This window comes from Scyliorhinus torazame, chromosome 19, assembly GCF_047496885.1.
Source record: "Scyliorhinus torazame isolate Kashiwa2021f chromosome 19, sScyTor2.1, whole genome shotgun sequence".
Taxonomy (NCBI): Eukaryota; Metazoa; Chordata; class Chondrichthyes; order Carcharhiniformes; family Scyliorhinidae; genus Scyliorhinus; species Scyliorhinus torazame.
The window spans coordinates 21,222,607-21,234,358 of record NC_092725.1 but is presented as its reverse complement, the minus strand read 5'-3'; the positions used below and the strand labels follow the sequence as shown (position 1 = coordinate 21,234,358).

The 11,752-nt window shown below is 57.4% G+C and overlaps 1 protein-coding gene across 1 annotated transcript in view; it reads left to right on the top strand.

The window, feature by feature from the left end:
- The window catches only part of armc5 (armadillo repeat containing 5), a 12,145-nt gene extending 1,239 nt beyond the window's left edge, over positions 1 to 10,906 (top strand). Inside the window, exons 2-4 of the mRNA XM_072484114.1 lie at positions 7,435 to 7,997; positions 8,097 to 8,229; positions 9,604 to 10,906. Of these exons, the coding sequence (XP_072340215.1) occupies positions 7,435 to 7,997; positions 8,097 to 8,229; positions 9,604 to 10,399 (1,492 nt within the window). The 3' untranslated portion in view covers positions 10,400 to 10,906. The remainder of the gene's footprint in view (positions 1 to 7,434; positions 7,998 to 8,096; positions 8,230 to 9,603) is intronic.
- The last annotated feature ends 846 nt before the right edge of the window (positions 10,907 to 11,752 follow it).

Below are 11,752 nucleotides of genomic sequence, written 5' to 3'. Positions count from 1 at the left end.
CCTCCCTATCTCTGTATCCAAACCCCTCCAGATCTCTGTATCCAACCCCTTCCTATCTCTGTATCCAACCCCTCCCTATCTCTGTATCCAACCCCTCCCTATCTCTGTAACCAACCCCACCCTATCTCTGTATCCAACCCCTCCCTATCTCTGTATCCAACCCCTCCCTATCTCTGTATCCAACCCCTCCCTATCTCTGTATCCAACCCCTCCGTATCTCTGTATCCAGCCCCTCCCTATCTCTGTATCCAACCCCTCCCTATCTCTGTATCCAACCCCTCCCTATCTCTGTATCCAACCCCTCCCTATCTCTGTATCCAACCCCTCCCTATCTCTGTATCCAACCCCTCCCTATCTCTGTATCCAAACCCCTCCCGATCTCTGTATCCAACCCCTCCCTATCTCTGTATCTAACCCCTCCCTATCTCTGTATCCAACCCCTCCCTATCTCTGTATCCAACCCCTCCCTATCTCTGTATCCAACCCCTCCCTATCTCTGTATCCAACCCCTCCCTATCTCTGTATCCAACCCCTCCCTATCTCTGTATCCAACCCCTCCCTATCTCTGTATCCAAACCCCTCCCGATCTCTGTATCCAACCCCTCCCTATCTCTGTATCCAACCCCTCCCTATCTCTGTATCCAACCCCTCCCTATCTCTGTATCCAACCCCTCCCTATCTCTGTATCCAACCCCTCCCTATCTCTGTATCCAACCCCTCCCTATCTCTGTATCCAACCCCTCCCTATCTCTGTATCCAACCCCTCCCTATCTCTGTATCCAACCCCTCCCTATCTCTGTATCCAACCCCTCCCTATCTCTGTATCCAACCCCTCCCTATCTCTGTATCCAACCCCTCCCTATCTCTGTATCCAACCCCTCCCTATCTCTGTATCCAACCCCTCCCTATCTCTGTATCCAACCCCTCCCTATCTCTGTATCCAACCCCTCCCTATCTCTGTATCCAACCCCTCCCTATCTCTGTATCCAACCCCTCCCTATCTCTGTATCCAAACCCCTCCCGATCTCTGTATCCAACCCCTCCCTATCTCTGTATCCAACCCCTCCCTATCTCTGTATCCAACCCCTCCCTATCTCTGTATCCAACCCCTCCCTATCTCTGTATCCAACCCCTCCCTATCTCTGTATCCAACCCCTCCCTATCTCTGTATCCAACCCCTCCCTATCTCTGTATCCAACCCCTCCCTATCTCTGTATCCAACCCCTCCCTATCTCTGTATCGAACCCCTCCCTATCTCTGTATCCAACCCCACCCTATCTCTGTATCCAACCCCTCCCTATCTCTGTATCCAACCCCTCCCTATCTCTGTATCCAACCCCTCCCTATCTCTGTATCCAACCCCACCCTATCTCTGTATCCAACCCCTCCCTATCTCTGTATCCAACCCCTCCCTATCTCTGTATCCAACCCCTCCCTATCTCTGTATCCAACCCCACCCTATCTCTGTATCCAACCCCTCCCTATCTCTGTATCCAACCCCTCCCTATCTCTGTATCCAACCCCTCCCTATCGCTGTATCCAACCCCTCCCTATCTCTGTATCCAACCCCTCACTATCTCTGTATCCAACCCCTCCCTATCTCTGTATCCAACCCCTCCCTATCTCTGTATCCAACCCCTCCCTATCGCTGTATCCAACCCCTCCCTATCTCTGTATCCAACCCCTCACTATCTCTGTATCCAACCCCTCCCTATCTCTGTATCCAAACCCCTCCCTATCTCTGTATCCAAACCCCTCCCTATCTCTGTATCCAACCCCTCCCGATCTCTGTATCCAACCCCACCCTATCTCTGTATCCAACCCCTCCCTATCTCTGTATCCAACCCCTCCCTATCTCTGTATCCAACCCCACCCTATCTCTGTATCCAACCCCTCCCTATCTCTGTATCCAACCCCTCCCTATCTCTGTATCCAACCCCTCCCTATCTCTGTATCCAACCCCTCCCTATCTCTGTATCCAACCCCTCCCTATCTCTGTATCCAACCCCTCCCGATCTCTGTATCCAACCCCTCCCTATCTCTGTATCCAACCCCTCCCTATCTCTGTATCCAACCCCTCCCTATCTCTGTATCCAAACCCCTCCCGATCTCTGTATCCAACCCCTCCCTATCTCTGTATCCAACCCCTCCCTATCTCTGTATCCAACCCCTCCCTATCTCTGTATCCAACCCCTCCCGATCTCTGTATCCAACCCCTCCCTATCTCTGTATCCAACCCCTCCCTATCTCTGTATCCAACCCCTCCCTATCTCTGTATCCAACCCCTCCCTATCTCTGTATCCAACCCCTCCCTATCTCTGTATCCAACCCCTCCCTATCTCTGTATCCAACCCCTCCCTATCTCTGTATCCAACCCCTCCCTATCTCTGTATCCAACCCCTCCCTATCTCTGTATCCAACCCCTCCCTATCTCTGTATCCAACCCCTCCCTATCTCTGTATCCAACCCCTCCCTATCTCTGTATCCAACCCCTCCCTATCTCTGTATCCAACCCCACCCTATCTCTGTATACAACCCCTCCCTACCTCTGTATCCAACCCCTCCCTATCGCTGTATCCAACCCCTCCCTATCTCTGTATCCAACCCCTCCCTATCTCTGTATCCAACCCCACCCTATCTCTGTATCCAACCCCTCCCTATCTCTGTATACAACCCCTCCCTATCTCTGTATCCAAACCCTCCCTATCTCTGTATCCAACCCCTCACTATCTCTGTATCCAACCCCTCCCTATCTCTGTATCCAACCCCTCCCTATCTCTGTAACCAAACCCTCCCTATCTCTGTATCCAACCCCTCCCTATCTCTGTATCCAACCCCTTCCCTATCTCTGTATCCAACCCCTCCCTCCTCTCTGTATCCAACCCTTCCCTATCTCTGTAACCAACCCCTCCCTATCTCTGTATCCAACCCCTCCCTATCTCTGTAACCAACCCCTCCCTATCTCTGTAACCAACCCCTCCCTATCTCTGTAACCAACCCCTCCCTATCTCTGTATCCAACCCCTCCCTATCTCTGTAACCGACCCCTCCCTGTCTCTGTAACCGACCCCTCCCTATCTCTGTAACCAAACCCCCCCTATCTCTGTAACCAACCCCTCCATATCTCTGCATCCAACCCCTCCCTATCTCTGTATCCAACCCCACCCTATCTCTGTATCCAACCCCTCCCTATCTCTGTATCCAACCCCTCCCTATCTCTGTATCCAACCCCTCCCTATCTCTGTAACCAACCCCTCCCTATCTCTGTATCCAAACACTCCCTATCTCTGTATCTAACCCCTCCCTATCTCTGTAACCAACCCCTCCCTGTCTCTGTATCCAACCCTTCCCTATCTCTGTATCCAACCCCTCCCTATCTCTGTATCCATCTCCTCACTATCTCTGTATCCAACCCCACCCTATCTCTGTATCCAACCCCTCCCTATCTATGTATCCAACCCCTCCCTATCTCTGGATCCAACCCCTCCCTATCTCTGTATCCAACCCCTCCCGATCTCTGTAACCAACCCCTCCCTATCTCTGTAACCAACCCCTCGCTATCTATGTATCCAACCCCTCCCTATCTCTGTAACCAACCCCTCCCTATCTCTGTATCCAAACCCTCCCTATCTCGGTAACCAACCCCTCCCTATCTCTGTATCCAAACCCTCCCTATCTCTGTAACCAACCCCTCCCTATCTCTGTATCCAACCCCACCCTATCTCTGTATACAACCCCTCCCTATCTCTGTATCCAAACCCTCCCTATCTCTGTATCCAACCCCTCCCTATTTCTGTATCCAACCCCTTCCCTATCTCTGTATCCAACCCCTCCCTCCTCTCTGTATCCAACCCTTCCCTATCTCTGTAACCAACCCCTCCCTATCTCTGTATCCAACCCCTCCCTATCTCTGTAACCAACCCCTCCCTATCTCTGTATCCAACCCCTCCCTATCTCTGTAACCGACCCCTCCCTGTCTCTGTAACCGACCCCTCCCTATCTCTGTAACCAAACCCTCCCTATCTCTGTAACCAACCCCTCCCTATCTCTGTATCCAACCCCTCCCTATCTCTGTATCCAACCCCACCCTATCTCTGTATCCAACCCCTCCCTATCTCTGTATCCAACCCCACCCTATCTCTGTAACCAACCCCTCCCTATCTCTGTATCCAACCCCTCCCTATCTCTGTATCCAACCCCTCCCTATCTCTGTATCCAACCCCTCCCTATCTCTGTATCCAACCCCTCCCTATCTCTGTATCCAACCCCTCCCTATCTCTGTATCCAACCCCTCCCTATCTCTGTATCCAACCCCTCCCTATCTCTGTATCCAACCCCTCCCTATCTCTGTATCCAACCCCTCCCTATCTCTGTATACAACCCCTCCCTATCTCTGTATCCAACCCCTCCCTATCTCTGTATCCAACCCCTCCCTATCTCTGTATCCAACCCCTCCCCATCTCTGTATCCAACCCCTCCCTATCTCTGTATCCAACCCCACCCTATCTCTGTATCCAACCCCACCCTATCTCTGTATCCAACCCCTCCCTATCTCTGTATCCAACCCCTCCCTATCTCTGTATCCAACCCCTCCCTATCTCTGTATCCAACCCCTCCCTATCTCTGTATCCAACCCCTCCCTATCTCTGTATCCAACCCCTCCCTATCTCTGTATCCAACCCCTCCCTATCTCTGTATCCAACCCCTCCCTATCTCTGTAACCAACCCCTCCCTATCTCTGTATCCAACCCCTCCCTATCTCTGTATCCAACCCCTCCCTATCTCTGTAACCAAACCCTCCCTATCTCTGTAACCGAACACTCCCTATCTCTGTATCCAACCCCTCCCTATCTCTGTATCCAACCCCACCCTATCTCTGTATCCAACCCCTCCCTATCTCTGTATCCAACCCCTCCCTATCTCTGTATCCAACCCCTCCCTATCTCTGTAACCACTGTATCCAAACCCTCCCTATCTCTGTATCCAACCCCACCCTATCTCTGTAACCATCCCCTCCCTATCTCTGTATCCAACCCCTCCCTATCTCTGTATCCAACCCCACCCTATCTCTGTAACCAACCCCTCCCTATCTCTGTATCCAACCCCTCCCTATCTCTGTAACCAACCCCTCCCTATCTCTGTATCCAACCCCTCCCTATCTCTGTAACCAACCCCTCCCTATCTCTGTAACCAACCCCTCCCTATCTCTGTATCCAACCCCTCCCTATCTCTGTATCCAACCCCTCCCTGTCTCTGTATCCAACCCCTCCCTATCTCTGTATCCAACCCCTCCCTATCTCTGTATCCAACCCCTCCCTATCTCTGTATCCAACCCCTCCCTATCTCTGTAACCAACCCCTCCCTATCTCTGTATCCAACCCCTCCCTATCTCTGTATCCAACCCCTCCCTATCTCTGTATCCAACCCCTCCCTACCTCTGTAACCAACCCCTCCCTATCTCTGTAACCAAACCCACCCTATCTCTGTATCCAACCCCTCCCTATCTCTGTATCCAACCCCTCCCTATCTCTGTAACCAAACCCTCCCTATCTCTGTAACCGAACCCTCCCTATCTCTGTATCCAACCCCTCCCTATCTCTGTATCCAACCCCTCCCTATCTCTGTATCCAACCCCACCCTATCTCTGTATCCAACCCCTCCCTATCTCTGTATCCAACCCCTCCCTATCTCTGTAACCAACCCCTCCCTATCTCTGTATCCAACCCCACCCTATCTCTGTATCCAACCCCTCCCTATCTCTGTATTCAGCCCCTCCCTATCTCTGTAACCTCCTCAAGCCCCTACAACCCTCCCTATCTCTGTAACTTCCTCCAGCCCCTACAACGTTCCCTATCCCTGTAACCTCCAAATCCTACAACCCTGTGTTACTGACTGTATCTCTACTGATGTTAATCCAACTCCCTCACACTGTCACTCAGTAACCCCTCTCCCCCAACACCCTGTGTTACTGACTGTATCTCTATTGATGTTAATCCAGCTCCCTCACACTGTCACACAGTAACCCCTCTCCCCCAGCACCCTGTGTTACTGACTGTATCTCTACTGATGTTAATCCAGCTCCCTCACACTGTCACTCAGTAACCCCTCTCCCCCAACACCCTGTGTTACTGACTGTATATCTACTGATGTTAATCCAGCTCCCTCACACTGTCACTCAGTATCCCCTCTCCCCCAGCACCCTGTGTTACTGACTGTATCCCTACTGATGTGAATCCAGCTGCCTCACACTGTCACTCAGTAACCCCTCTCCCCCAGCACCCTGTGTTACTGACTGTATCTCTACTGATGTAAATCCAGCTCCCTCCCACTGTCACTCAGTAACCCCTCTCCCCCAGCACCCTGTGTTACTGACTGTATCTCTACTGATGTTAATCCAGCTCCCTCACATTGTCACTCAGTAACCCCTCTCCCCCTGCACCCTGTGTTACTGACTGTATCTCTACTGATGTTAATCCAGCTCCCTCACACTGTCACTCAGTAACCCCTCTCCCCCAGCACCCTGTGTTACTGACAGTATCTCTACTGATGTTAATCCAGCTCCCTCACACTGTCACTCAGTAACCCTCTGTCCCGTGTGTTACCGACCCTCTCACTGTGCGACGTTCCTTCAGGACTGACCCTCCAACTGTGCAGCGCTCCGTCAGCACCTGGGAGTGGGGAATGTTGCAGCTGAATTCTGGGATGGTGCAGCCCCGGGAAGGGGAAGTGGGACGAGAGCAGTAACTGTTCTAGTACCATTTTGCTGTGATGTGCAGTGTGGTGCAGTGTGACAACTGAGCAATCTGCTGCTGAGTTTGTTTCCCAACTTCTCATTCTTTGCCCCCGCTTCTGTCTCTCTGTCTCTCTCTCTCTGTCTCTCTCTCTCTGTCTCTGTCTCTCTCTTTGTCTCTCTCCCTCTCTCTGTCTCTCTCCCTCTCTGTCTCTCTCTCTCTCTGTCTGTCACTCTGTCTGTCTCTCTCTCTCTGTCTGTCTGTCTCTCTCTCTGTCTCTCCCCCTCTGTTTCTCTCTCTCTGTCTCTCTCTCTCTGTCTCGCTCTCTCTCTGTCTCTCTCTGTCTCTCTCTCTGTCTCTCTCTCTGTCTCTCTCTCTGTCTCTCTCTCTGTCTCTCTCTCTGTCTCTCTCTCTGTCTCTCTCTCTGTCTCTCTCTCTCTGCCTCTCGCTCTCTGTCTCTCGCTCTCTCTCTGTCTCTCGCTCTCTCTCTGTCTCTCTCTCTCTCTCTGTCTCTCTCTCTCTCTCTGTATGTCTCTCTCTCTCTGGTTCTCTCTCTCGCTCTCTCTGTTTCTCTCTCTCTCGCTCCCGCTCTCTCTCTCTCTCTCTCTCTCACTCTGTCTCTCTGTTTCTCTCTCTCTCTGTCTGTCTCTCTCTCGCTCTCTGTTTCTCTCTCTCTCTCGCTCTCTCTCTCTGTGCTTCTCCAGGTCCTGGCTGGTGTCGGAAGGTTACATCGAGAGTCCTGAGGAAGTGCACCCCGTGCCATTGAGTGAGGCGGAGGGCCTGCACCCTCTCCAGCAGCCTCCCGGAGAACTGATGGTGCCGGAGCCTCTGGAACCTGGAGCAGCTGATAGACTGAGCGGGGCCTTGCTGCCCGCTGACCCCCGCCCCCTGCCAGTCCTTCCCCTCTCGCCCACCTCCCCCCCACCACCCCACGAGCCCTGCCTTCCTGAAGCACCCGTCCTCCTCCTGCTCTCTCGCTTCTCGCAGGCGGAGGACCCCGCCCCGGGGCTGGTGACGGAGCGCTCACTACGCACCCTCCTCGACTATCTGACCCTGGCCCGTCCGCCTGGTGCCCGCTGTGCCCGTCTCCTGGCCCGCTTGGCCTGCAACCCCAACTGCCTGGAGGCCCTGGTCCGAGCCCGTGCCGTGCCCCTGGTCCGGGCCCAACTGATCCACGGTCTGCGACCCGCGCTGCTCCCGGAGAGTGTGGAAGTGACGAGAGGACACGGAGGAGACTGGACGTACACTCGCCGGAACCGGGAGCTGGGTAAGGAAGGCTCACAGACTGACCGCCAGCTCTGCCCAGGCCCTCTCTCCGCACTACCCTGCTGACCAGCTCCCTCTTCTCTTTCTCCCGACCCTGCAGGTGAAGTCCTCCTGAGGAACCTGAGTGTCCAGGCCGAGTCTCCCTTCGGTGCCGGGGCCCTCACTCACTTCCTTCTGTCCGGTTCGCCGAGTGACAAGGAAGCGTGTGCCATCGCCCTTCCCCTGCTGTGTCGGTGAGTTCAGTGTCAGAGTGTCAGCCCCTCTCCACCTCCCCCCTCAGGCCCCCCACCCCCGGACCCCCCTCCCCCGGACCCCCCTCCCCACACCCCGCGGACCCCGCTCCCCACACCCCGCTCCCCCCGGACCCCGCTCCCCCACCCCCCGGACCCCGCTCCCCACACCCCCGGACCCCGCTCCCTCCAGCCCCCGGACCCCGCCCCCTCCACCCCCCGGACCCCGCCCCCTCCACCCCCCGGACCCCGCCCCCTCCACCCCCCGGACCCCGCCCCCTCCACCCCCCGGACCCCGCCCCCTCCACCCCCCAGACCCCGCCCCCTCCACCCTCCGGACCCCGCCCCCTCCACCCTCCGGCCCCAGCCCCCTCCATCCCCCGGACCCCGCCCCCTCCATCCCCCGGACCCCGCCCCTTCCACCCCCTGGACCCCGCCCCCTCCACCCCCCGGACCCCGCCCCCTCCACCCCCCGGACCCCGCCCCCTCCACCCCCCGGACCCCGCCCCCTCCACCCCCCGGACCCCGCCCCCTCCACCCCCCGGACCCCGCCCCCTCCACCCCCCGGACCCTGCTCCCTCCACCCCCGGACCCCGCCCCCTCCACCCCCCGCCCCCGCGGACACGGGACCCCGCTCCCTCCACCCCCGGACCCCGCTCCCTCCACCCCCAGGACCCCTCCACCCCCCGGACCCAGCCCCCTCCACCCCCCGGACCCCGCCCCCCTCCACCTCCCGGACCCCGCCCCCTCCACCCCCCGGACCCCGCCCCCTCCACCCCCCGGACCCCGCCCCCTCCACCCCCCGGACCCCGCCCCCTCCACCCCCCAGACCCCCGCCCCCTCCACCCCCCGGACCCCGCCCCCTCCACCCCCCGGACCCCGCCCCCTCCACCCCCCGGACCCCGCCCCCTCCACCCCCCGGACCCCGCCCCCCTCCACCCCCCGGACCCCGCCCCCTCCACCCCCCGGACCCCGCCCCCTCCACCCCCCGGACCCCGCCCCCTCCACCCCCCGGACCCCGCCCCCTCCACCCCCCGGACCCCGCCCCCTCCACCCCCCGGACCCCGCCCCCTCCACCCCCCGGACCCCGCCCCCTCCACCCCCCGGACCCCGCCCCCTCCACCCCCCGGACCCCGCCCCCTCCCCCCCCGGACCCCGCCCCCTCCACCCACCCCCCCGGGAATGGGGCTACGGGGAGTGGGCAGGGGGAATGGGGACACTCAAAGAGAGCTGGCATGGTTTTGTTGGCCCAAATAAAAGGCCTTGTGTGCGCACAAATCACTATAGTGTAAGCTGACGGTTAGTTTCTGTTCTCTCCCTTCCCCTGGGTCTTTTACCGGCCCATGTATTATCCCCCCCCCCCTCCCCGATTTACAGGAATGAATCTCTCCGTCGAAGATTGCTGCTCGACCATGGTGGGCTTCACCTGCTGCTCGAGACACTACTGACCAGCCAGGACCCGGTGGCGAGCTTTGGGGCGGCGGACGGCGTGGCATGGCTGGCGGGGGCTCTGGGCGAGGGGCCAGCTCCCGAGCGGGCCAGGTTGGCGGAGGAGGGAGGGGGGGCCGGCCCTCGGTGCCCATACCGGGAGCTGGTGGGCCGGGGGGCAGTCGACATGTGGCTGGTGCTGGATGGGGGGGAGAGGCTGGCAGCCAGCCGGGCCCACCTGAGTCGGGGCTCGGAGGTGTTTGGCGCCATGCTGGGGGGCGGGTACCTGGAGTCGCGGCAGTCTGAGGTGCCCCTAGGCGGTGTGGCAGCGGATGTCGCTGACCTCCTGCTTCACCACCTGCACGGCTGTTGGGCACAAGCGGGCTGCTCCTCTTTCGACAGGCTGGGCCAGCGGGGGGCGGAGGAGAAGGAAGGGGTCCCGTTCGAGGAGTCCCTGCTGGGCCGTGCCCTGTCAGCCGCAGGGCAGTTCCTCCTGGGGGACCTGGTGCCGCGTCTGGAGCAGGCCGCCTACCTCAGTTGCGACCCTAGCTGTCTGCCTGCCCTCTGCCTCTTTGCCGAACGACACCACCTGCCAGGGCTGCATGCCCGCTGCCTGTGCGGCCTGCTGGAGGCACCCATGGGTGCTCGGGAGAGGGTAGAAGCCTGGCGCAAGCTGGCAGAAGGAGCCGGGGACCGGGTGGGCCTGCTCTCTGCCCTGCGTGCCCTGCTGCTGAAGCATGTGTGACGGCTGTGCCTGGCTGCGGGCACACCTGAAATGCGAGGAGGCCAGGTACGGCGGGCACCATGCCCAGAGACCCCAGAGGAGGGCAGTGTGTCTGCAGACCAGCAGAGGGGTGAGGAAGAGAGCGATGCTCCCAATCACACACACACAAGGCTTTATTTTCCTTTAACATTCATTGAGTTTTATTTTCTGTTGAAATTAAATAATTAAAGGAGCCAATTGGACACCAGAGGGAGCTGTGATTGGAGGAACTGGGTTGGGTGGGGTTGTGTGTGAGGGGGAGTTCGGACAGAGGGTCTCTGTTTCCCCCCGGCTGGACCATGAGGGGTGGTGAATGGTGGTGGTGGGGACGTTTGGAGGGAGCTGGGATGTGCGGTTTAGAGTTGCTGGGCGCACCCAGGCAATGGGGTGGGAACGGGAGAAACCAGGAGGGGGAGAGAGAGAGAAAGAGTGTGAGAGGGAATTGAGAGAGAGAGAGTGTGAGAGGGAATTGAGAGAGAGCGAGTGTGGGAGGGAATTAGAGTGTGTGGGAGGGAATTAGAGTGTGTGGGGAATTAGAGTGTGTGGGAGGGAATTAGAGTGTGTGGGAGGGAATTAGAGTGTGTGGGAGGGAATTAGAGTGTGTGGGAGGGAATTAGAGTGTGTGGGAGGGAATTAGAGTGTGTGGGAGGGAATTAGAGTGTGTGGGAGGGAATTAGAGTGTGTGGGAGGGAATTAGAGAGTGTGGGAGGGAATTAGAGTGTGTGGGAGGGAATTAGAGTGTGTGGGAGGGAATTAGAGTGTGTGGGAGGGAATTAGAGTGTGTGGGAGGGAATTCGAGTGTGTGGGAGGGAATTAGAGTGTGTGGGAGGGAATTAGAGTGTGTGGGAGGGAATTAGAGTGTGTGGGAGGGAATTAGAGTGTGTGGGAGGGAATTAGAGAGTGTGGGAGGGAATTAGAGTGTGTGGGAGGGAATTAGAGTGTGTGGGAGGGAATTAGAGTGTGTGGGAGGGAATTAGAGTGTGTGGGAGGGAATTAGAGTGTGTGGGAGGGAATTAGAGTGTGTGGGAGGGAATTAGAGTGTGTGGGAGGGAATTAGAGTGTGTGGGAGGGAATTAGAGAGTGTGAGTGTGTGGGAGGGAATTAGAGAGTGTGAGTGTGTGGGAGGGAATTGAAATGAAAAATGAAAATCGCTTATTGTCACAAGTAGGCTTCAATGAAGTTACTGTGAAAAGCCCCTAGTCGCCACATTCCGGCGCCTGTTCGGGAAGCTGGTACGGGAATTGAGAGAGGGAGTGTGGGAGGGAATTGAGAGAGAGAAAGTGCAAGGGAATTGAGAGAGAGAGAGTGAGTGTGGGAGGGAATTGAGAGAGAGAG